General features: G+C 36.5%; 1 protein-coding gene across 1 annotated transcript in view; it reads left to right on the top strand.

Annotated features, from left to right (window-relative positions):
- The first annotated feature begins 8,725 nt into the window (after positions 1 to 8,725).
- LOC149794693 (beta-centractin) overlaps positions 8,726 to 25,490 on the top strand; it is a 58,844-nt gene continuing 42,079 nt past the window's right edge. Inside the window, exons 1-2 of the mRNA XM_089964301.1 lie at positions 8,726 to 8,855; positions 18,823 to 18,887. Coding sequence (XP_089820427.1) covers positions 8,808 to 8,855; positions 18,823 to 18,887 — 113 coding nt within the window. The 5' untranslated portion in view covers positions 8,726 to 8,807. The remainder of the gene's footprint in view (positions 8,856 to 18,822; positions 18,888 to 25,490) is intronic.

Consider the following 25,490-nt stretch of genomic DNA (forward strand, 5'->3'; position numbering starts at 1 on the left):
GAAAATATTTATAGAGATATTGGTAATGATTTTTTGTTCGGCGATGATCGTGATCCACACGCGCTAACAGTTTTTTTTTTATCGTTATAAAATAACCAGACATCAATTGCCAGCATTTATTATACCATCGTTTGCAATCGACGAAATAAAGAAATCAATCAGCGGACTTATTAACGAAAACTTTCCAAAAATACTCGAATCATGGGGAAAAATATCCCCACCTCCAAATATTCTCCGATATAACAATGGACAACACGAAAAAGGCCGTCATATTTCGCCGGGAATTGTAAATATAACCTCAACGATCGCGGTCAGCCTTGTATGTGATGTAATTGATGGTAGCTATCAGACGAACACATAAATATCAAATCAAGCACAGCAAGGATATATCTTGTATATTTTTACACCGGAAGTACCACCCGGATATATGATTGTGCAAGAACCTATCAATCCGGTCTGTCTACGATGTCATAATCCGCTATTATCAAGAATAAATTTCAAACTAACTGACCAGACCGGCCACTTGCTTGATTTACGAAATGAAACGTTAAGTCTGAATTCATATGTGAAATCTTAATAATCTACGATTTTCGAGGATTTTTAATCGTAGAGTCCTTGATTGTATCTTTGACTCGTTCAAGTATAACACATACTTAAAAAAACAGGAGAAAAAGAAAAGCATAATAATTCCCCTCCTTGATTTTATCAAAAGAAAACGTGGATATTATTATTTTTACTGACAAATCGACTAAACTCAGTGAGAGAAAGACTAAAATCTGATATACTTTCTCTTTAATTTTCACGAAATGACTCTAACTTTCATTTTCATTACCACTGACAGTTTCTGACATAATCTTTCTTAAGGTGTCAGTTCTAATCTAATTTATACTGTTGCGAGCGCGCGCGCGCGCGCGCGCGAGAGAGAGAGAGAGAGAGAGAGAGAGAGAGAGAGAGAGAGAGAGAGTGAAAGCTAGAGAGAGAAAGAGAGGAATTCCCCTACCTCAGTTTCTTTTACTGTAGCCAACGATTGAAACATACCTGCCCCCAATTCGCTTCACAAATGTGTATTCTGATAGTAATGTGTATCCCCCTTCGAATTTACGTTCTTGTACTGTTTCAAAATCAGAAATAATTTGTTCAGGATTTAGTTCATCACATATATTGATGCCGTCATGTTTTTTAATAGCAGAAATAATATCATTGATATTTTCGTAATTCATTATACAGTATATAATATATATTTAAATTATATTTCTCAGCTACGTGATATAATACAATTGTGTAAAATGGAACCTCTAGATTACAGAAGAAAATATTTCACTTACCTCTGCCAACTTCAGTCCAGACTGACTAAGAATTCGCCATTCTCCGTCTTTTTTTATAGCTATACACAGATGTTTCCAGTGATTCACGCGATGAGTCATTGGGTATTTACATGATGAGTTATTTTGGGAATTCACCAGATGAGTCATCTTGTGAACTTATAAGATGAGTTACTCTGGGAACTTATATGATGAGTTATTTTTGGAACTCACGCGATGAATCCTTTTCGGAACTTATATGACGAGTTATTTTGGGAACTTATATGATGAGCTATTTTGAGAATTCACATGAATCACTGGAAACATGTGTATGACTATAAAGACGGAGAATCGCGACTTACTGTCAGTCTGGACTGAAGTTGGCAGAGGTAAGTGAAATATTTTCTTCAATATGCTATGTCAATTATCACGTAGACATTTAAATTGTGTGATCTCGGCGGCTAAAAGTGATACAAAATAATTAATCAGTAACAAAGGAGACAACTGCTTAATTAATCTACTAGAAAAAACTTAGCTCGATAGAGGTGTCTGTTGATTTTATCAAGGACGCTGTCCGTATTTAACACTATTGGAACATAATAAAATGAAATCCATCGTTCATTCTTCTGAGAAAACGCTGATTTGGTTATTTTATCTGCTACATATTGAACACCGTGTGGGCAAGTATTTCGGTATTAGCATATTTGGGGTTTTATGCGTTAGCGACGTTGTATGGATAGTATATTTGGGGTTTGTACGCGTTAGCGACGTTGTGTGGATAGTATATTTGGTGTTTGTATGTGTTCGCGTACGCTTGTATGGATAGTATATTTGGTTTTGTTTTCCCTCCCTTCCGTGTGGATAGTATATTTTGGCTTTGTTTTCCCTCCCTTCCGTGTGGATAGTATATTTGGGGTTTGTACGCGTTAGCGACGTTGTGTGGATAGTATATTTGTGGCTTGTATGCGTTCGCGTAAGTTTGTATGGATAGTATATTTGGGGTTTGTATGCGTTCGCGTACGTTTGTGTGGATAGTATATTTGGGGTTTGTACGCGTTAGTGACGTTGTGTGGATAGTATATTTTGGGGTTTGTATGCGTTCGCGTACGTTTGTATGGATAGTATATTTGGGGTTTGTATGCGTTAGCGACGTTGTGTGGATAGTATATTTGGGGTTTGTACGCGTTAGCGACGTTGTGTGGATAGTATATTTGTGGCTTGTATGCGTTCGCGTAAGTTTGTATGGATAGTATATTTGGGGTTTGTATGCGTTCGCGTACGTTTGTGTGGATAGTATATTTGGGGTTTGTATGCGTTCGCGTACGTTTGTATGGATAGTATATTTGGGGTTTGTATGCGTTAGCGACGTTGTGTGGATAGTATATTTGGGGTTTGTACGCGTTAGCGACGTTGTGTGGATAGTATATTTGTGGCTTGTATGCGTTCGCGTAAGTTTGTATGGATAGTATATTTGGGGTTTGTATGCGTTCGCGTACGTTTGTGTGGATAGTATATTTGGGGTTTGTACACGTTAGTGACGTTGTGTGGATAGTATATTTTGGGGTTTGTATGCGTTCGCGTACGTTTGTATGGATAATATATTTGGGGTTTGTATGCGTTAGCGACGTTGTGTGGATAGTATATTTGGGGTTTGCATGCGTTAGCGACGTTGTGTGGATAGTATATTTGGGGTTTGTATGCGTTCGCGTACGCTTGTATGGATAGTATATTTGGTTTTGTTTCCCTCCCTTCCGTGTGGATAGCATATTTTGGGTTTGTTTTCCCTTCCTTCCGTGTGGATAGTATATTTTGGGTTTGTATGCGTTAGCGACGTTGTGTGGATATTATATTTGGGGTTTGTATGCGTTCGCGTAAGTTTGTATGGATAGTATATTTCGGGTTTGTATGCGTTCGCGTACGTTTGTGTGGATAGTATATTTGTGGTTTGTATGCGTTCGCGTACGTTTGTGTGGATAGCATATTTGGGGTTTGTACGCGTTAGCGACGTTGTGTGGATAGTATATTTGGGGTTTGTATGCGTTCGCGTACGTTTGCATGGATAGTATATTTGGGGTTTGTATGCGTTCGCGTACGTTTGTGTGGATAGTATACTTGGGGTTTGTACGCGTTAGCGACGTTGTGTGGATAGTATATTTGGAGTTTGCATGCGTTCGCGTACGTTTGTATGGATAGTATATTTGGGTTTGTATGCGTTCGCGTACGTTTGTATGGATAGTATATTTGGGTTTTGTATGCGTTCGCGTACGTTTGTGTGGATAGTATATTTGGGGTTTGTATGCGTTCGCGTACGTTTGTGTGGATAGTATATTTGGGGTTTGTATGCGTTCGCGTACGTTTGTATGGATAGTATATTTGGGTTTGTATGCGTTCGCGTACGTTTGTATGGATAGTATATTTGGGTTTTGTATGCGTTCGCGTAAGTTTGTATGGATAGTATATTTGGGGTTTGTATGTGTTCGCGTACGTTTGTATGGATAGTATATTTGGGGTTTGTATGTGTTCGCGTACGTTTGTGTGGATAGTATATTTGGGGTTTGTATGCGATCGCGTACGCTTGTATGGATAGTATATTTGGGGTTTGTATGCGTTCGCGTACGTTTGTGTGGATAGTATATTTGGGGTTTGTATGCGTTCGCGTAAGTTTGTATGGATAGTATATTTGGGTTTGTATGCGTTCGCGTACGTTTGTATGGATAGTATATTTGGGTTTTGTATGCGTTCGCGTACGTTTGTGTGGATAGTATATTTGGGGTTTGTAAGCGTTCGCGTACGTTTGTGTGGATAGTATATTTGGGGTTTGTACGCGTTAGCGACGTTGTGTGGATAGTATATTTGGGGTTTGTATGCGTTCTCGTACGTTTGTATGGATATTATATTTGGGGTTTTTAATGCGTTCGCGTACGTTTGTGTGGATAGTATATTTGGGGTTTGTATGCGTTCGCGTACGTTTGTATGGATAGTATATTTGGGGTTTGTATGCGTTCGCGTACGTTTGTGTGGATAGTATATTTGGGGTTTGTACGCGTTAGCGACGTTGTGTGGATAGTATATTTGGGGTTTGTATGCGTTCGCGTACGTTTGTATGGATAGTATATTTGGGGTTTGTATGCGTTCGCGTACGTTTGTATGGATGGTATATTTGGGTTTTGTATGCGTTCGCGTACGTTTGTATGGATAGTATATTTGGGGTTTGTATGCGTTCGCGTACGTTTGTGTGGATAGTATATTTGGGGTTTGTGAGCGTTAGCGACGTTGTGTGGATAGAATATTTGGGGTTTGTGAGCGTTAGCGACGTTGTGTGGATAGTATATTTGGGGTTTGTATGCGTTCGCGTACGTTTGTATGGATAGTATAATTTAATTTTGGTTTTATTCTTCGATCTGTGTGTGTGTGTATGTGTGTGTGTTAGTGTAAGAACGTCTGGATAGTATATTTGTTGGTTTTTTTCCTCTTCCCTGTGTGAATAGTATATTTTGGGTTTGTTTTTTCTTCTTCCCTCTGTGGTGTGCGTGTGTGTGTGTGTGTGTGTGTGTGTGTGTGTGTGTATTGGTCTCTGTTTGTCCCTATAAAACTCCCTTTATCCCTATCAAATACATTCTACCTACCTACCTACAGTAACGCGTATTCAGGTCAGCCACTTGCAACACTGTTGCCATTTATTCATAATTTCCAGTACAGTGACGTCACTGATGCTGGAAATTTTGAGATTATAAATATGGACTTGGGGTTTTCCACAGGTTGTAGCTATACATATGTACTAGAGTTCATAAACAGGAACGTCACTCAAGCTGAGGCTATAAAAAGATAGTGGGGTTTTCCAAAGGAATAACCCACAAGTTGTAGCTATAAATAGATAGTGAGATTTCATAGGAATTTCAGCTGATTATAGCTATAAATAGATACATGGGTGTTTATCCACGATCGTCACACAAGTTGATATTGTAAGTAGTTACTAATTTTATCCATTTTAGTCTAAACCATTGTAACTTAATTTTCGGGGATATATTTATTTTCCTTTAAATTCTGGGACAATTTCGTCATTTTAGCGTTACTTTTAGTCACATCCATTTTGTCGTTAGCATTTCCTTGATTATAGCTATTTATAGCATCATTACAATTATGCAAATTGTTGAACACCCCAGCAAGATTTCAGGTCCTGGTAATGCTTTATATATAAATCTCACGCTTGTACTAGTGTATGTATGTCTCTGTCTCTGTTGTGTTTGACCCTCTACCATCATTGTCCCTAGACAGTCCCACCATGTTCAATTCCCCTTGACGCTATACAGACCCTCCCTGTTTCAATTTCCCATGTTAATTTCCCTTGTCCCTAGACAGACCCAAACTCTATCCCCTGTTCAATTCCCCTTGTCCCTAGACAGACCCAAACTCTATTCCTTGTTCAATTCCCCTTGTCCCTAGACAGTCCCACGAACTATTCCCCATGTTAAATTCCCATTGTCCCTAGGGTACAAAAAAATTTATCTCATGTTAAATTTTCCATAGTCCCCAAAGTACAACTCTCATGTTTTTAATGGTAAGTCCCATTGTCCCTAGGGTATCCCCATTCATTACTGTCTCTGCTTCCTTGTATCTACTTGCAACATCAACGACAGCTAGCGCATATTTGTATGTTAATTGACGTCTACGTGTTTTGATAGTATCAAGTGGTAAAAATAAAATATCAGCTTGATGAACTTCATTTGGCACGCTAACATCAAAATGTGCATGCTGAATGTTTTTAGATGGTGGTAGTTAAATTTGTTATATTGCATGTCGTGCTAACCATTTTTCAGCAGCAACTCGTGTAACATTTGTTGCTTCACGAGCTTGCTAATCGCTGCTCTACCGTTCCAGTATCCTCTTGGGCTATAATAAATCGACTCCATTATAACAATAATCGGTTGATTAATTACCGCATCCTAAGTGGCCGAGTGGTCTAAAGCGCTCACCGTTACGGATCACTGCCATCTCACCTCTGTCTGCGTAGGTTCGAGTCTCGGATTCGGCTAATGTGGTTATGTGAGAAAGCTTGCCAGTAGCTTCTCGTGGGTCGGTGGTTCTTTCCGGGGGTTTTCCGGGTTCTTCCTCCACCATTAATACTGGCCGCCATGTATAGCCTATCTTGTGCTGAAAAATGGCGTTAAGCCCTACAACAACAACAACAACAACCGCATCCTAATACAAGCTTACCCTTCATCGCAGATCTCACCAACCAATTAGCTAATAATTCTTTGAAATATTTTTTTTGTGGGAATTTAGCGCATGAATTAATTTTACATCTGCAATATGTCTATCTTGTAGATTTTTACTTTTATAAGCTACATCATGAGCGTGACACGCTTTGTCAATGACATTTACTGGACACTCACCAGGCCTTGGCTGATCTTGGTTATCAAGTCGGATATCAAGTCGGGTACCAGGACCACAATAATTATATCCTGGAAGGTGTTTTTCTCCTGGGTACTTAGCCCATGGTGTTCCTGGTAACTATTGTCAACTGCGCGGCAATATCACCTCTTTTTTATTTATAACTCCGCCAGTTGAAATAAACTTAATTTTTTTTTTTGGTACCACATCGTTCACACTTACCCGTAACTGCTGATCTGTTATTTTTTGTTGTAATAGTTGTTAGTCCACTTGTGGGGGTACGGGTCCTGCATTTTACACAATATAAATCCATATTATTTATTATATTTCTACAACATGGATGTAATTGATTTCTCAGCGACACGAAAGCAAGAGCCGGTCAAGCATCATGCCGGTCAAGCATCATGCTGCGCTACCAAATTCTGTCCGAATGATCATAATAGGTCCATCTGGAAGTGGTAAAACGCAATTGCTGCTTAATTTGATAATGAGGTGGTTGAAATGGGATAAGTTATATTTAGTTGTTGTTGTAGGGTTTAACGCCATTTTTCAGCACACGAAAGGCTATACATGGCGGCCAGTATTAATGGTGGAGGAAGAACCCGGGAAAACCCCAGAAAGAACCACCGACCCACGAGAAGCTACTGGCAAGCTTTCTCACATACCCACATTAGCCGAATCCGAGACTCGAACCCATGCAGACAGAGGTGAGATGGCAGTGATCCGTAACGGAGAGCGCTTTAGACAACTCGGCCACTCGGGGCCCCGTTATATTTAGTAGCTCCGTCTGTAGATGACCAGCGATGCCACGATGTACTTAAAGACCTTAATGAAAACGTTGTTGTTGGATGAAAACGACGAAGATGTTACTGAATTTATTACTGATATTAATGAAGCGCCATCTGTATATGATATTGATGGATTTATTAATAATTTAGTTGTATACGACGATGTAATGCTGGATAAGCAGTCAAATCCTGCTAGAATATTTTCACTTGGTAGACATAAAAACACAGATGTAATTTATGTTACTCAGCGATATACACAAATACTTAAAGTGATCAGAGATAACTGCAAAATTTTAGCTGTATTTAATGGTGTTGATACACATACTTTGAGAAATATTCATCAGACTTGGTGCAGCGGAGATATGGACATAATTAAGTTTAGAAATTTATTTAGTCAGGCTCAGTCAATGACGCATGGATTTATAACAATAAATTTGCATGACCCACGATCGCGTTATCGTATAGGGTTGATACAAATTTTGGATAATAACAGCAACAAGGGTGTTGTCTCGGCACGTCCAGTCACCTCCGCGATCTTTTTTTTTTTCGAATTTTTTTTTTTTTCGATTTTTGTACGATTTGAGAGTAAGTCAATTAGAGGCTGTTCGCCCTCTCTGCTGCTAGCTTTCAAAAGATTGTTTTTCCTACAACATAACTTACATTATTAACCAATCCTAGTCAACCAAACCCATGTATACTCTATTTTATATAACCCATTTCCAGGCTGGTTCCTCTTTTCCCATACCATTAGTACCGTGTGTCCAGTAGTCGGAATATTAAAATAGCATTTCTTTAACATTGCATTTACCGGTGATGACTTTCTTTTTCCAAATGTAAAAATGTTTGTTCAGATGGAACAAGGTTTAGTTTTATATTTTAAAGGGATAAAATAATCCTCAGGAAGAGTAATTAATAATTTCTCACATACAATATTAATTATGAGTTTTGATGAAGAATATTTGTTAAAAATTTATATATATATATACTGTTTCTTGTTGTTGTTCGTCTTCGAAACTATTACCTGATATAATTCATAATGGATGAATAACAACAAGAAACAGTATTTTTTTAAAATTGTATTCTTCAGTAAAACTCATAATTAATATCTTATGTGAGAAATTATTAATTTCTTGCACAATTACTTCAATTTCTTTTACGTTGCCGTATTTTGAGCTCTATTACTGTACATTACCGTACCTTACTATATTTAGGGCGACCCTAAACCAACAGCAGATATTAATTACCCACAATTCCACACCGGCATAGGTCCTTCCTCTGTGATCAAAGAGAGAAGACTGGAAATAATTTAGGGTGGTTTTGAAAATTTATGGATTCCTACGATGTCATCGCAAACCAGCCCGTTGTGATAGATAATGTAAGCCAGCGATCTGATGGAAAAGCGTTTGCTTTTACCTAATAATTTTCACAGGGTGAATATTTGTAGCAACCAAGTTCAGCTGTCACCGAAAATCGATAACTGAATGGATGCTGCTTATGACTCATACCCAATGCAATGTAAACATTTAAGTTAGAGTTACGAATCATTTATTCTCCAGGCTTAATTAGGATAATTTATATTCATCGCAGAAATACTGAAATTATATTAGTTCCTTGTGTTGTACTTTTTATGGTTGGTGTAAGGGGCCATGGCTGCAGTGTCAAGTCTGTAGCATTATTGTCTGAACATACCTCCCCGTTTGTTTGTACCCTTACCGATTTCAGCCATGGAAATTTTTCATGTGATAAAAATGCACAGAACTTAGTCAGTTCATTTATTTATTTACAGTTTCAAACTTGAATGTGACCAGAGTTGCTCTAAAACTGGCATTATCGGCGCCTTTCATGCTTAACGGACTTTACATACTAACACGGCGCTATGTTGTGCACAGTATTGGCGAGCTGATTTCCTCAGACAACATTGCAATAATCCTATTCAGTAACTGCTGGATAATTCTGTAAATTACCATAATATTGAGAGCTTAGTGTCGTATCCTTTTGCACACATACAGACATTACACCGCTTGTTAAATCCATGTGAAAGGCAAATTTTTTGATAGTCATTTTTTCCGTAGCTTGATTCAGCATTGTAAATATTGGAAGCAGACAACATAGTATTTTCCTTCTGTGTACATATGCTGTTGTGTATATACACATTCACTGAAAATAGACTTGTCCAGGAACTGGAAACGTCTGGCAAACATGGTTATCTTTTATACGGGAAACTTCATTTGGAGTGAAACACACAGATGATAATGATGTTAGTGTCCCACCAGGGCATAATCAGGTTGGTAATTGAAATAAATGAACTAAGTTCTGTGAATCTTTTAAGAATTGATACAAAATGTCTGACATACCTCTATAAAGTAGTCGAGGTGTTAGTGCGGGCTCTCTCACAAATGTACGAAAACTCTTGCACATTATACGGCAAGTGTTTTTATAGCTGATTGACCATTAACCCTTTCCCGAGTAAGCTATATAGTAACAATTTCTGCATGATTTCTGTATGTTATCCTTTGATGAAAAATGCATACAAACTTGTGTTTTGGAACTTTAACAATAGTATATAAATAGCAATCTGTGTTTTAAGAACAGAATTGGGGATCTGGATATTGTAACTGCTGTTTGTACACTATTTCATCATAAAATTAGTTTGAAACAGTAGTGTAAGTGAACCAAACCAAACCAGGAAATAATGGAGGACATCACTTATTAGATTGTCTGTATTTGTAAATCACCGGGCAAATATATTCAGAAAATATGCAGTTCATAGGAAGCAAAGCCTAGGTATCATGTTATTTAAGATTTAACTTTAAAATTCAGTTAGGTCAGAATTGTATGGGACATTGCTATGTTGTAGAATTTGTGGGAACTGTTGTAAGGTCAAAATTATTTTCTGACTTGGGAAAATTTTGAAAAAAGCAAGGAAGCAGATACCTTTTAACCAGTGCATACAATTACTACGAGTAATATAGACAAATATATCATAAATTTGCAATCCTATTGATGGACAATTGTAATGAAGCTATATAAAGTGAGTGGTTACATTTTGAAAAACCCTAATTTTGAAAATAGAGGCACTCACATCATATCTGTGTTGATTTGGTTGGATAGAAGGGTTTAGTTCACATACTGACTATAAAGGAGCCATTTCTGTAATTTCATGCATTTTAATGTGTTGTGTATAAATAGTTACAGTAATGTTCTATATGCAACAAAGAAATGGCAAACAGTACAATTTGAAGACCCATGTGCATTTACCTTGGTAAAGGGATTTTATTCAAATGCAGTTAGAAATCTTTGAATGTGCCATTATTGTGAACTAGAATTAGAAAATAAAAATTAAAGGGTAGTTGATCAAGCATTTTTACTAACCTGCAATTACAATAATGTAATCTGGTTACTCAGTTAAAATTTGTTACAATTTAGTTTCTGTTATTCTTTTTTAGAGTCATTTGGCCAAAATAACTCAAAATTGTTCTACTTGAAAATAAAGTATTGCTTAAATCAAATGTTAAATGCAAATATGAATAATGAGAAATAGATGGTATGATTCAGATAAGAACACACACACATATACACCTCACCCTTGATAACTCACGCACAACGGGGTCCACAGATATAGACTGCACTATAAGCAATGGCGCAATCTATCGAGGGACCTACAAAAATAAAAAAAATCCACTAATACATCCAGAAAACCCCGGGTGGGTGGGTAGGAAACTGTGCTGGTTAATGATTGAATCCTCTTTTTACAATCACTTTGATAATAATTGTTAATAACATGCTTTTTCTAATGAAGTTGTTTGTTATTCTGTATAAATAACATTTATTTTCAAAATTTCCAACAAGTGAAAGATCATTCCAGTTGGTTTCATCAACCATCACTTGTATGTAAAAACGTGTATTACATCACTGCTTTTTGTTTTGTTGATTAGTCTGGTTCCCGGAGTGGAATTAAATAGTATACTAGCAAGTCAGGAGTCAAAGTAGCCGGAGACTAGACTATCTGTTGATATACCACCAAACGAGATTCCTTTTTTTCAAAAAACCAGCGACAGATGTTTCGTGAGACAATCGCCTGCGCCAAAACTCAGTTTTGTATTGTTCAGTTAGTACAATATTGATATCGTGATTTCATTGAAAGTAAGACTGAAACTTCTTTTCATCCTTGAAAATGCCAGTTCAGAAATTCTCTGAAAATCTCTTGCCCACAATGGTCCGTATCTGTGAAAACCATGCTCTTTATTTTACCATATCTTCATTACACTTGGTTACCTGATATCTTTGATCACAGTTATGAAAGAGTTGGTTACTTTAAAGTAGTTTATGTTACATGCACAATAAAGTTCGATTGATTAACTGAAGTGATTTCATACAACCGGGGTTGATAGATTTTAAGTATGTAGGATTTGCTTGCCTTTTAGCTTTTTTTTTTATCTTTCACCTCCTTTATTTGATTAAAATGACATCATTAATGTGACAATACAAAAGAGGCCAGCTTTTATTTCAATACAACAATACTTATGCAAGTTCGTTATCTAAACAGGATTGTCACTTAAGTTATCAAATAAAATGATGGCAGACATGACTGTTTGGGTAGATTGATGCATTTGACATTTGAATACACATTGCATTTAACTTATTTAATTGGCATTTTAATATTAATGTAGATGTAAGTGACATTTTCATTGAAATTTCCTTGAATATCTTTAATTTCGGTGTACTAAAAATGATATTTGGGAAAGAAAATGTAACCAGTTATATGACTTTTTACTAAAAGTTGGTAATTTCAAAATGTTAAAGTTTCCAGGTCACATCTACTGTTTTCGACCATAAAACGAGCAATATATCAGTGTTTCAGTTACAAATTTTGATTGCGATTTTTTCAGGTTCAAGAAATGGGGATCAGTGTTATTTTTGGTATTTTCTGGTTTAAAAAAACATGGGATCCATGCCTGACCCCGCGTTATAAGTGGGTTCGCAAGTTATCGAGGGAGTGGTATATATTGCATTTCTTGCTTCACATCCACTTCTCCCTGATGAGCTCTCACTTTCCCTGTTCTGTCCAAAAGGAGAAGTCACTTCTTCCTAAAATTCAAATCCAGCTTGACCCCTGATGACAGAACAGTTTAGAAATTCTTTCTTTGTAAAAACAATTGTGGACTGGAATCATCTTAGTGACAGTGTTGTGTGCACGCAAACAGTATAGAGCTTCAAGACAGCTCTTGAACAATTTTACTAACTTTTTAGTAACTCTCTCTTCCAGTGCAATTTTCCCATTATGCATATTTGTGCATCAGAGACACATGTTCAGAAAATTTGATGGACATTTTTTGTTGCCATGCATATTTTTGATGCAAAGGATGCACACACTGCAATGTATTCAATCTCCAATGCAGTGGACAAATGATGGCATTGTGTCAGAGTTCAAGTGTAGGCATTGTTATAATAGAGTAACTTCATCTAATCTCACATGCTCATACCAGTCTGGTTCTAATATAGGCTTTGTTAATTCGGAGTAGTTTCCCCATATCTCGCGAGCTATTTTGTGATTTCCTTCAGGCTCAGCATCATGTCTTGCAGACAAAGGAACAGCAATACTTTTCTAACTAGAAACAGACCACCAGGGGAAGACCACACTTGCCAAGAAGGTGAAGGAAGAAGAACAGAAAAGTAACTGTGGCTTGTGGCTTCAGAGATAAATCGAGAACAAAATGTCATTGGATGGAATACAGCTCATTCGTTGGAATGACATGCTTGACTTGTGTTCAGGCAAGTGCAAAGACTTCCAAAGTGAAGAATCCTTTTGTGACTGGGTCAAGGAACTATTAAAAAAAAAACACCCTTGATTACCACAAAGAATCTTGGAAACATATTATTGCAGGAGTTATTTTGCAACAACAAAATCTGGAAACTTGCCAAGAAAAATGCAGAGAGCATGTAGATGCTAGCCTTATGGCACAGATTAGAACGGCGATATACATATACAGATAAAATATTCCAGCCTTGCAGTTTCCTGGTTTAATCAAATTTCAGGTAAAATATCTCTCTCTCATTGATTGCATATGCCAGTGCATATGTCTCAAGTCTTATTTCTTGAGATCCAAGTAAATCATAAAATGAAACAGTCATTGATCAGTCCACTCCAGTTGTCTTTTTTTTCGAATTTTCAGTTAAAGAACTATATACCTCTGAATGAAGAGAATAAAATTGGTTCTACAATACTTTGTAAATTCATATCAGCTGATGATATGCAAGTTTTTATTATTTTTTTTTTACATTTTAGAGCAACAGTGGTTGCTCAGTCATGCAGAATGATACCCTGGCATACAAGAAGCATTGGATTATGTCTGAGATGCAGGCAGCAGCCTCTTTAGCTTGCAAGATGGTTCAACAAAGGGTCCATGCATCACCATGCCTAGGCATTCTTTTGGATGAGTCTTTGGATATTGATGTGCCAAGAAATGGTTATATTTTGTCGGATTGTTCATGGTGGGAGGGCAAACGCTGAATATTTAGATAATGTGAAGGTGGAAGATGGGAAGGCTGAAACAGTCACAAGTGCCTTAATGGATATTTTTCAGGACTACAAGATTGATATTAAGAAAGTGATTGGTTTGGGCTCTGATGGAGCAATTGTCATGGTGGGTTCAAAATCAGGAGTGGGTGTATGGCTGAAAGAGAAGAATAAAAGACTGGTGAGTGTCTGGTGTATTGCTCATATATTAGCCTTGGTAGACTGGGCAGCAAGCATATCATACATAAAAAAGTACCAGTCTGTTTTGGTCACAATCTACAACTTCTTTTCATATTCAGCTTGGAGATATCAGAGGGTAAGAGACGTGCCAGATCATCATGGCAAAGAAAGCAAATAGGTTCAAATTCCTACCCAGGTGAGATGGCTGTCTCACCATGATGATGTGCAAGCCATTGAGAGCTGTTGGGGATGTATAGTTCTTGCACTTGAGCAATTAGCAGCTCAGAATGTCTCTGCAAATGCTGCAGAAGCAAAAGGCATTTTAGCTGAGGTACAGTGTTATTGCTAGATATCCAGCAACCAGATGCAGCAGAGTATTTCAGAAGGAGGTCATTGATATTGATCAGGCAGAACATATGCTTGATGCTTCTCTGAAAGACCTCAACATTCATGTCAGCAATGTAGATGGATACACACCACACGTGACTGAACTAAATGGTCAACTTGACACTTCAGGAAAATACTAAAGTGTACAAACCGAAGAATATCGGCAGCATGCTAAAGAGTCTATCAAGAACCTCAGAAAAGAGTTTGTGGCTTGTGTTGAATTAAAGATGAGAAAAAGATTCTTTCCATGTGATATGCAGATTTTGAAAGACCTCTCTACTCTACTCAATCCCAGACAGTTATCTTACTGCAATGAAGAAATGAGAACCCATGGCTCCGAGTCCTTGGAGAGGCTCATTGAAAACATTGATACAGGGGGAATCCTCTGATTGACCCTGAGGAAACCAAGGCATCTTTCCGTTGCTTCAAACACTACATTTTAAGACATAAAGAGAAGGGGCTGGCTGAAATCAGTGAACTTCTGCTTCAAGAAGGAGGAGATATTTTCCCCAACTTTGCTCAGCTTGCTGCTATTAGTCTGGTCATCCCACTTGCCTCTGTGCCTTGTGAGAGAGGGTTCTCAGTCCAAAATGCTATACATTCACTCAAAAGAAACAATCTTTCATTGAAGTCGGTTCATGAGAAAATACTTCTTAGATATGAAGCCAAATGTCCTGACTGAGTTTGCACAAAACAGATGCATACAATTTCAAGAAATCTTTTCTAGGTACAGTAAAAACTGCTGTGAGTGACCACCTGTCATTTCCGACTACAATCGTAATGCACTAATCGATTTTATTATATAAATGTTATGTTATGAGCGACCACCTGCTGAACGCGACCAGCGACTGTGATGTCTTGGCAAAGTATGCATTTTGACACTGCTATGAATGACTGCATCACAAAAACAAAGATAAACTCCACCGACCTTTATTTAATCCCTGTAAAAACGACCACTCATACCGTTCTAAAGTTTTTAAAAAGTTAAAAAATAGGCTGGCTACCGATGTTTGAGTTTGTTTAGCTATGCCTATAGTGTTTTACAGTTTCCATCGTAAACCATACTAAAGTATATGTATATCATTTCCTAGTCTGGTTCCCTGCTTCTTTCTCTGTTATTCTTATAGAGCATAAAAGCAGGGAACCAGGCTAATTATCCCCATACTTAGCCTGCTTCCCAGCCTTATCATAGGACAATGCGTCCCTATTAACAACCATATCCAGGAAACAGACATACACCACTGACCTTTTTGTAAACAATTGTTACAATGACCACTTGATTAGTAGTGATTGTTCTGATCAAAATACAAACATAAAAGGAATATTTAAAAAAAGGATTGTTGCTACCAGTGATAGATGCTACAGTCTGTAAACCTGGCTAATGTACATGTCACAAATTGCTGTTGTAGTGCCGAAGTTGACTTAGTGGTCGCATATTTTGTTTGTCTTTAGTTCAGTTAATCCATATTGCCTGGGGGTGAATAAGGTCATTGTCTGTTAAACCAGCAAGAGAGAATTGTTTGTGGGATTCGAATGATAGTGTTCAAGACTTGTGATGCTTGTTGTATTTCCCCCCGATGTTAAGTGATTACATTCCAGTCACAAAGCCGTCATCTATTCAAGTTGGTGTGACCAGGTTATACACTTTGCTTATAGAGTTACGGTAATCCCTGTATGCCATCTCTGAATGAAGCCGTTGACTTTTGTCTCTGAGTAAATGGTTCTGTTTCTGGATGAGATAATTGTTTTTTTATATATATTTTATTTCATTAATTGTTAGATATGCAATGCACATGTATAGATTTTCCATATTTTCCCTCAGCCCAGTCAAAACCATCTTTACATTCGATATTACAACAGAGCCGTAATAATTTTAATACCTAGAACCTTAATAACAATGGACAAACCTCCAACAAAAAAGAGAAATTTTAAGGCTGGAGAAAATAATTATTGTAACTGAAAGAAGTGGAAAAAAGCAGACCACTCACAAAAAAGTGGTTTAAACATAGGTAAAACAAATTTAGGTTGTTATAAAGGAAAATGAGTAACTCCGAAACAATTTCATGTGCTAAAATATGTAATTTTCAAATGTAAATGTGATTTCATGTTCAGTGATAGAATTATATCTTTATTGCTATATAATTTTGATTTTAGATGAATGCATACAATATTTTAGCAAGAGCTATTTAAAAAAAACTAGAATATATGTACAGTGATTGTGGTTATTTTTCTTGAAATTGTTCTGAAACTGTACCTTGGAAACTAGTCTTTTTGTACAAACCTGCTATGAGGGACCACCTGTCTTGAGAGACCGCTTTTTGTTGGCAGAAGGGGCGGGGCAGTCTCTCATAACAAGCTTTACAGTATAAATAAAACGAAGAATGGTGAAAGTAAATTTCCTTTCAGAAGCATTAAATTGTTTGTTGATTTTTAATTTGTAGCACGAGATACCGGGAGCATATGATACAAGTTGTAATTTTATATGTTCAGCTAAAAAGAACTAAGGTGAAAATATGTCAGCACATTCTTTGACCCCCAGTTCTGACATAAAGGTTTTTTACCCACAGTCCTAGTGGTATACGTTCAGATTCAGATTCATATGTTACGTAACTTTAATCATTTACCTTTGTATGTTACGTAACTTTAATCATTTACCTTTTTATTCATTAAATTGAGACTTCATCAGAGTGAAAAGTCACACATGCGGGCATTCATTGCACAAGTTGAAAAAGAACAAACTATTAAAAAGACACGCTTCCTTTTACAAATTGCCACAAGGTGATTAACTCATCACTTGTCATTACCTTTTATGATTCAGATAGATTTTTCACTCGCTATATTTGACTTTTGCTTGTTATAGCAGTAAGTATCTTGTAAACAATATAAATGTACTTCCCAGGTTTGGTACAAAACAGTCATTTGCCAAATTAGGATAAACAACTCAGATGAAAATATTATGAACCATCATGATGTACCAGTTATTGTGATTGTCTATGCATGTTCACTTTACATGTACTTTTTTTTCACATGAACATCTGCTACATGACTTTGGTCTGAGGTTGTACCTTTGCATTGGTTATCACTGAAATGCTTCACATGGCTGTGTACCTTTGCATTGGTTATCACTGAAATGCTTCACAATCTCCCAAATTTGCCTTAATGATATTAATTAACTCCCAAGTTATACCTTAGGGCTGACAAAAGCTAGCAAAATGCTGCATTTTCACCTGTAAATCTCTAACCTCATGTGACATTACAATCAAGGGAACTAAACACAAACAACAGACTAACTATTAGGCCTTGCTGCTTTTGTCTCTTTTTGCATCAGAGAAGTTGTCAATTGGCAGCTTTGAACATGTTTGGATCTTAAGGTTGATGCATGCTTACATCTGGTACATAGTAACTTTGAAGTATTATTTGTTTGTTTTATCATTAATTTCACGCTACTGATTGAAATAAATTCCATTTACTGAAATAACAAATTTTTGCAGATTGTAAGTAATTTGAAAACATAAAGCAAAAGTTAATTCTGCATCATCATAACTGGTTCATTGATTTCATTTCCATTACTGAACAGTAGAAGCCTTTAAGACTGTTGCCAAACTTTGTGAACGAAACACACCAAGACAAGACTTTAAAAAAATAGACTTTAAATTAAGTTTTTCTCCTGATGATAAAGATTAATCTTACATAATATTAATTGATTTGGTATTGATCTTACATACTATTGATTGATTTGGTATTGATCTTACATGATATTGATTGATTTGGTATTGATCTTAAATAGTATTGATTGATTTGCTTTTAATCTTTTTTTAAAATAACTGAGCTAGTATATCTTTTCAAATCTTAAAGGGTGAATTGAAACCAGTGTGCTTTCCCACTGGAAAGTGTTTATTTGTAATGAAAAGTGAGAGAAAAGTTCTTGTATGATTGTCATAAAAAATTTATATAAAAAAAGAAGCACACTTCCAGTAGGAAGTATGAGCTTTTAGTGAACAAATTTAGAAATATTCTCAACAGAATATCCTTTTAATTAAAGAGATACTGGTAAACCCTAAATCTACATTTGCCTTTATAAGTGAATGTTTGAAAAAATCACTTGACCACCAAAAATGTTTACTTGCCTTTTTAGATGGGAATAAGTGAATTAAGCCCTCATACTGTAGTACACAGTAATATATTTTAGCTCTTAGTCATCTCCTTGGTAAAGTAGGGATGCAAAATAGTACAGCATGTTAATTTAAATATTTTTCAGGGGTCTGGAATCATTAAGGCTGGCTTTGCAGGGGACCAAGTTCCAAAATATCACTTTCCAAACTTGTAAGTATGGGAATCAGCCTGCAAAATTTTCACTGTATGCCTTACTGCGATGGTGGTAGGGCATAGTGTCCATCCATCCATTACTCTTTGATTAAATTTGCATTTAGGTCATTTCAAGTGTTTTGATGGCACATCTGAGTTCCTCAAATGCATTCATAGTTTTATTAATAAAGGACCAAGTTTATGTTACAAGTGTTTTGATGGCACATCTGAGTTCCTCAAATGCATTCATAGTTATATTAAAAAAGGACCAAGTTTATGTTACAAGTGTTTTGATGGCACATCTGAGTTCCTCAAATGCATTCATAGTTATATTAAAAAAGGACCAAGTTTATGTTACAAGTGTTTTGATGGCACATCTGAGTTCTTCAAATGCATTCATAGTTTATATTAATAAAGGACCAAGTTTATGTTACAAGTGTTTTGATGGCACATCTGAGTTCTTCAAATGTTACAAGTGTTTTGATGGCACATCTGAGTTCCTCAAATGCATTCATGGTTATATTAATAAAGGACCGAGTTTATGTTACAAAAGAGTGCCAGCAGCTTTAGAAGAGCACATTGGTTGAAACAAGCAAGATTAATTACATCCAGAGGACATAACACCAGGGATCTTGAATTCATATATTTTGCTGGACGTGTGATGATCTTATTTCATTTATTCTGCCAGCCACTTTACAATCATTTGTTCAACATGTTCCTGCACAATGATGTGCTGATATCCAAGATATGCCCTCTAGTCCAGCCTCTGCGTATCTCTTTTTCACCAAATATACGTGTGTACAACACATTTAAAACTGAAGAATCAGCTTCTTAGTGTTTAGACTTAACATAAACCAACTATTGATAGGAAAACCCAATTAACTGTACACTGCTGTAGGCTTGGTAACATTTCAGAAAATGCACTTACAATATATGATTTTAGGCATCGGATGAATATAAAGGTGAAAGGTAAGAGTTCAGTTTTACCTGATGCTGATATGACTTTGTTTGATGTGTTCGTTTCTTCCAGTACATTATATGCATACACCAAACTGTTTTTGAATGTCAAGCAAATATTGCTTTATTCACAGTTGCTAGTGTACCACTAAGCTTTGGGGCCCCGAGTGGCAGAGTGGTCTAAAGCACTCTCCGTTATGGATCACTGCCATTTCACCTCTGTCTGCGTAGGTTCGAGTCTCGGATTCGGCCAATGTGGGTATGTGAGAAAGCTTGCCAGTAGCTTCTCGATGGTTGGTGGTTCTTTCTAGGGATTTCCCGGGTTCTTCCTCCACCATTAATACTGGCCGCCATGTATAGCCTATCGTGTGCTGAAAAATGGCATTAAACCCTACAACATTATGAAATAAAAAGTTGTTGCTGATAAAATATACACAAAAGCATATTTAGATAGGGTTTGGCAATTAAGCCAAGATGCTGACATGACTGAAGTTGGATAGAAAATATTCAGAATGGATTTTAATGTTATGGAAATAAAACTAAGTTTGAAGACACTGAAAGAAACTATATACTTCAGAGTTCAAAGCAATGAAGATTATATGGTAAATGCCTAAAGATATTACGTACATGTACACAGTACAGATGGCAATGTAATCATAATGTAAATGCCTGAAGGCATTACATACATGTACACAGTACAGATAGCAATGTAAATCATAATGTAAATGCCTGAAGGCATTACATACATGTACACAGTACAGATAGCAATGTAAATCATAATGTAAATGCCTGAAGGCATTACATACATGTACACAGTACAGATAGCAATGTAAATCATAATGTAAATGCCTGAAGGCATTACATACATGTACACAGTACAGAAAGCAATGTAGATTATATGGTAAATGGCTACAGGTATTCCAGATATGCACACAATACAAGAAAAACAAAAGGGTGGTGTCATATAGTACTGGCAATTTTTAAAAGTTTGTCCTTAAGTTAATATTATTTTCAGTTTTGAAGCAACAGTTTAATCAAAATACATTTGCTTGTTAGAATGTTTTCCAGGATAAATAGCTATAATATATCTTTTTCAGGAAAGAGAGAGAATTGCTACGTTTTTTTGTGTGTGGAAGATATCTGTAAAAAAAAAAAAAAAAAAAAAAAAAAAAAAAAAAAAAAGATATTTGTACTTTATTATAAGCATCAAGTCAAATATGTAACTTTATCATATTTGCGCATTAAGGTAAATATTTCAGTTGTATTTCATCTTTAGTTTTGTATCTTTTATAATGAAAACCTTAAAATGTGTCTTCCAAAAATACACTATTCTTTCATGGCTCAACCATATGTAATATGTATGTCTGTTGCAAGTTGTGAAAATCAAAGGTGTGGAATATCAAGTAAAAAGCATTGTCAGATTTATGAACCAAACCCATGACTAACGAATGCAAAAAAATGTTTCAGTTGATTAGATGCTATAGGTTTCCATTTTCTCGTGCTTGCTGTGAATTGAGTCTTCCCCATTTATTCTCTGCTGTGCATATGGAATCATTTAATCTATGGTCAAATGCAAGAAATCCTAATTATAAAGTAGCCTTACATGGTCTTCAGTCACTCATTGGCAGTACCGGTAACACTTTTCCAGCTCTGATAATCTCATAATCTGTGGTCAAATGCAAGAAATCCTAATTATAAAGTAGCCTTACATGGTCTTCAGTCACTCATTGGCGGTACCAGTAACACTTTTCCAGCTCTGATAATCTCATAATCTGTGGTCAAATGCAAGAAATCCTAATTATAAAGTAGCCTTACATGGTCTTCAATCACTCATTGGCAGTACCAGTAACACTTTTCCAGCTCTGATAATCTCATAATCTATGGTCAAATGCAAGAAATCCTAATTATAAAGTAGCCTTACATGGTCTTCAGTCACTCATTGGCGGTACCAGTAACACTTTTCCAGCTCTGATAATCTCATAATCTGTGGTCAAATGCAAGAAATCCTAATTATAAAGTAGCCTTACATGGTCTTCAATCACTCATTGGCAGTACCAGTAACACTTTTCCAGCTCTGATAATCTCATAATCTATGGTCAAATGCAAGAAATTCTAATTATAAAGTAGCCTTACATGGTCTTCAGTCACTCATTGGCGGTACCAGTAACACTTTTCCAGCTCTGATAATCTCATAATCTGTGGTCAAATGCAAGAAATCCTAATTATAAAGTAGCCTTTCATGGTCTTCAGTCACTCATTGGCGGTACCAGTAACACTTTTCCAGCTCTGATAATCTCATAATCTGTGGTCAAATGCAAGAAATCCTAATTATAAAGTAGCCTTACATGGTCTTCAATCACTCATTGGCGGTACCAGTAACACTTTTCCAGCTCTGATAATCTCATAATCTGTGGTAAAATGCAAGAAATCCTAATTATAAAGTAGCCTTAGATGGTCTTCAATCACTCATTGGCAGTACCAGTAACCCCATGTCCAGCTCTGATAATCTCATAATCTATGGTCAAATGCAAGAAATCCTAATTGTAAAGTACCTTAAGTAGTCTTCAGTCACTCATTGGCAGTACCAGTAACACTTTTCCAGCTCTGATAATCTCATACATCTCGAAACTGTAAAAACCACCGTCATCATCACTATCATCAATCAGAGTTTGCCAAATCAAATTGTCAGAAGATGAACCATTTTCAGCATCAGCCATTGTTTTTCTAGGTAATGCCTATTATAAACATGCATTTGTAAATCTCTCCAATGAATATAAGGTTACAACTATGACAAAATGCTTGTTTCAGGGTCCAGTGTACCAATCAATGTTAGTTTCATGACCACTCATATAAAAAACCAAAGTACCTTGATTTGTTAACAGTTGCTGACCTGAAAAATGACTTTAGTTATGGCAAGCAGTACACCATTTCTACCGGCAGTGTGACTTACCTTGTGACTTGCACTTTAGAAGATATTGATGTGGGACTGTCATAAAAAGACTTCTTTTGATGTTCCATTTGTCTTCAATGAAAATTATGCCGATCTGATATCAGATATGTTGTAGAAACATTAACCTTGAAACTCATTATTGGTATGACTAGTCCTCATGAATGGATGGTCTTGTCAGCATAAGGTTTTCACTAAGAATTCTTATGATGTCTAATTGGTCCTAAATGAAAATGGCCCAACATCCTAAATGAAAATGGCCCAATGTCCTAAATGAAAATAGCCCAATGTCCTAAACGAAAATGGCCCAGCGTCCCAAATGAAAATGGCCCAGTGTTCTATATGGCCACCACAGCAGCCATCTTGTTCTTATTGCTTCTCCTCAAGAATGGAAAGTCGTGTTGATATGGGAGTTTTTACGAAAAGACTTCTTATGATGTTTATTAATGAAAAATGATGCTGATGTGAGGTCCAGTATGGCCATCACAATGACAATCATGAATATCTGAATACTACTGCTCCTGAATTGAAAGTCATATTAAAATGGTGTTGCACCAAAGGACTTTTATTATAATGTCTAGTTTGTCCTAAATGAAAACAATGCTGTTGTTGTAGGGTTTAACACCATATTTCAGCACAAGATAGGCTATACATGATGGCCAGTATAATTGGTGGAGGAAGAACCCTGGAAAACCCCAGGAAGAACCACCGACCCATGAAAAGCTACTGGCAAGCTTTCTCACATACCCACATTAGCCGAGCCTGAGACTTGAACCCATGCAGACAGAGGTGAGATGGCAGTGATCCGGAACGGTGAGTGCTTTAGACAACTCAGCCAACTCAGGGCCCCTGAAAACAATGTCAGTTTTATGTCTAATATGGCTGCCAGAGTAGCCAGCTTGAAAATTTTATCACTGCTTCTTCTAAACCAATTTTCATGTTAGCATGGGGTTTTCAATAAAAGGCTTATAGTGTTTTGTTGATCCAGAATTAAATTAGTGCTAATCTGATGTCCATGTTGAAAATCTTGTTTTTGCTACTCAGTATGATCACCATGGTGGCTTGTTTGAAAATGTTAAATGTACTGGATGACTATATGAACATTGGGTTTCCATCTGTAGACTTCTTATTAAACTAAATTGGTTCTAAGTGAAAATGGTGCCAGTCATACATCCAGTATGCCTGCCATTTCTGCTTTCCCAGCATGGATAATCATTATGACATGGAGTTTTCACCATACTAATAATGTCTACTTGGTTGTAATGAATATGGTGTCTGACATCAAATATGTCCACCACAGCAGCTAATTTTGAAATGTTTATTATCACCAAACAATATCAGAAATGGTTTCAACACACAGCAGTTAAAAGAAGAAAGGGTCTTATCTTTAATTCCTGGAAATTCTTTTTGTCCAGTAGAGTGACAGGCCTATTCAAGGGACTCTTGTTATTCAACTATTATGACATGTTTATAACTTTGTCTTCTGAAAATGCAAAAATGTTGGAATAAAGCTTTGGCATATCTTGAAATGTTTCACAGATGTCATTAAGATGGCATGTCTTATAATAGAGTGAGAGAAATATGCTAACCATTTTTGGCTTTTCTGGTCTTTGATCTTAAGAGCTTATGGGATTGCCTGCCCTGTTCTACATTGCCCATCTGTCCATTAGCACAAGTTTGTTATTACTAATACTTCTAAACTACTAGGAGGATTGCCATCAAACTTTACACACATACATTCATCCCAATATCTAATTGGTTCTAAATGAAAATGGTGCCACTCTGACATATCTTATCGTTGCCACAGCAAATGTTTTGAAAATGTTCCATATTGGCATAGGATTTTCATTAAATGTTTGTGTTGCCTAGTTGCTTCTAGGTGAAAATTTTTCCAATCTGACATACAATATGGGGGGGTCTCAGCAGCCATTGTGAAAATCTTGTTTCTATTCATCCTGAATGGAAATTCATCAACATTGGGTTGTCACCTGACTTTGTAGCTGAGGGGAAAATGGTGCTGATCTGACTGTGAATAAGACAATAACACATCTTGAAAATCTTACCACTACTCCTCTGGAATGGATTATCATATTCACAAAGGGTTTTGACCTAACGACTTCTAATGATGCCTAGTTTGTTCTAAATGAAATGGTACATATATTGCATCCAATATGGTCACCACAGTGCTTAATTTGAAAATCTTGTTGTTGCTTAGAAATATCAAATAGATGGTTTAAACACTCAGGGTTTAAAAAGAAGAAATGTTCTTATTTTGAATTACTGAAAGTCCTTGTCAGTAGAGAGAGTATCAATCTCATCAAAGGACTCTTGTCTTTTGATATTACATACATTCAGATGTATGTATGCCTAAGCTTGGTTGCTGATAAATACATTGACATGGTCCCTAACATTTTTGCTTAGTGTATTGTCTTCTGCAATGGATGCATAAAATCAGCAGTGGATGCCATAAAACCTACTGTGGCTGCATTAAAATACCCAGCTCTGCTTAATCCCTGTGTTCATGTCCATAATATTGAGTGGTCATTCCAGAGTCCAAGTTATGTGGACTGTGTCATTGTTGAGTAGTTTTTACTAAGCATGCTGGGAGCAGACTATGGAAGCATTGTCACTAAACATATTATAGACTTGTATTTGTTTTACCTGAAAGGTTGATGAAAAGATGGAATATTTGGCAGCATTTATTTCAGCTGTCAATA

This window comes from Sinohyriopsis cumingii, chromosome 7 (assembly GCF_028554795.1).
Source record: "Sinohyriopsis cumingii isolate HCF-2022 chromosome 7, ASM2855479v2, whole genome shotgun sequence".
NCBI lineage: Eukaryota > Metazoa > Mollusca > Bivalvia > Unionida > Unionidae > Sinohyriopsis > Sinohyriopsis cumingii.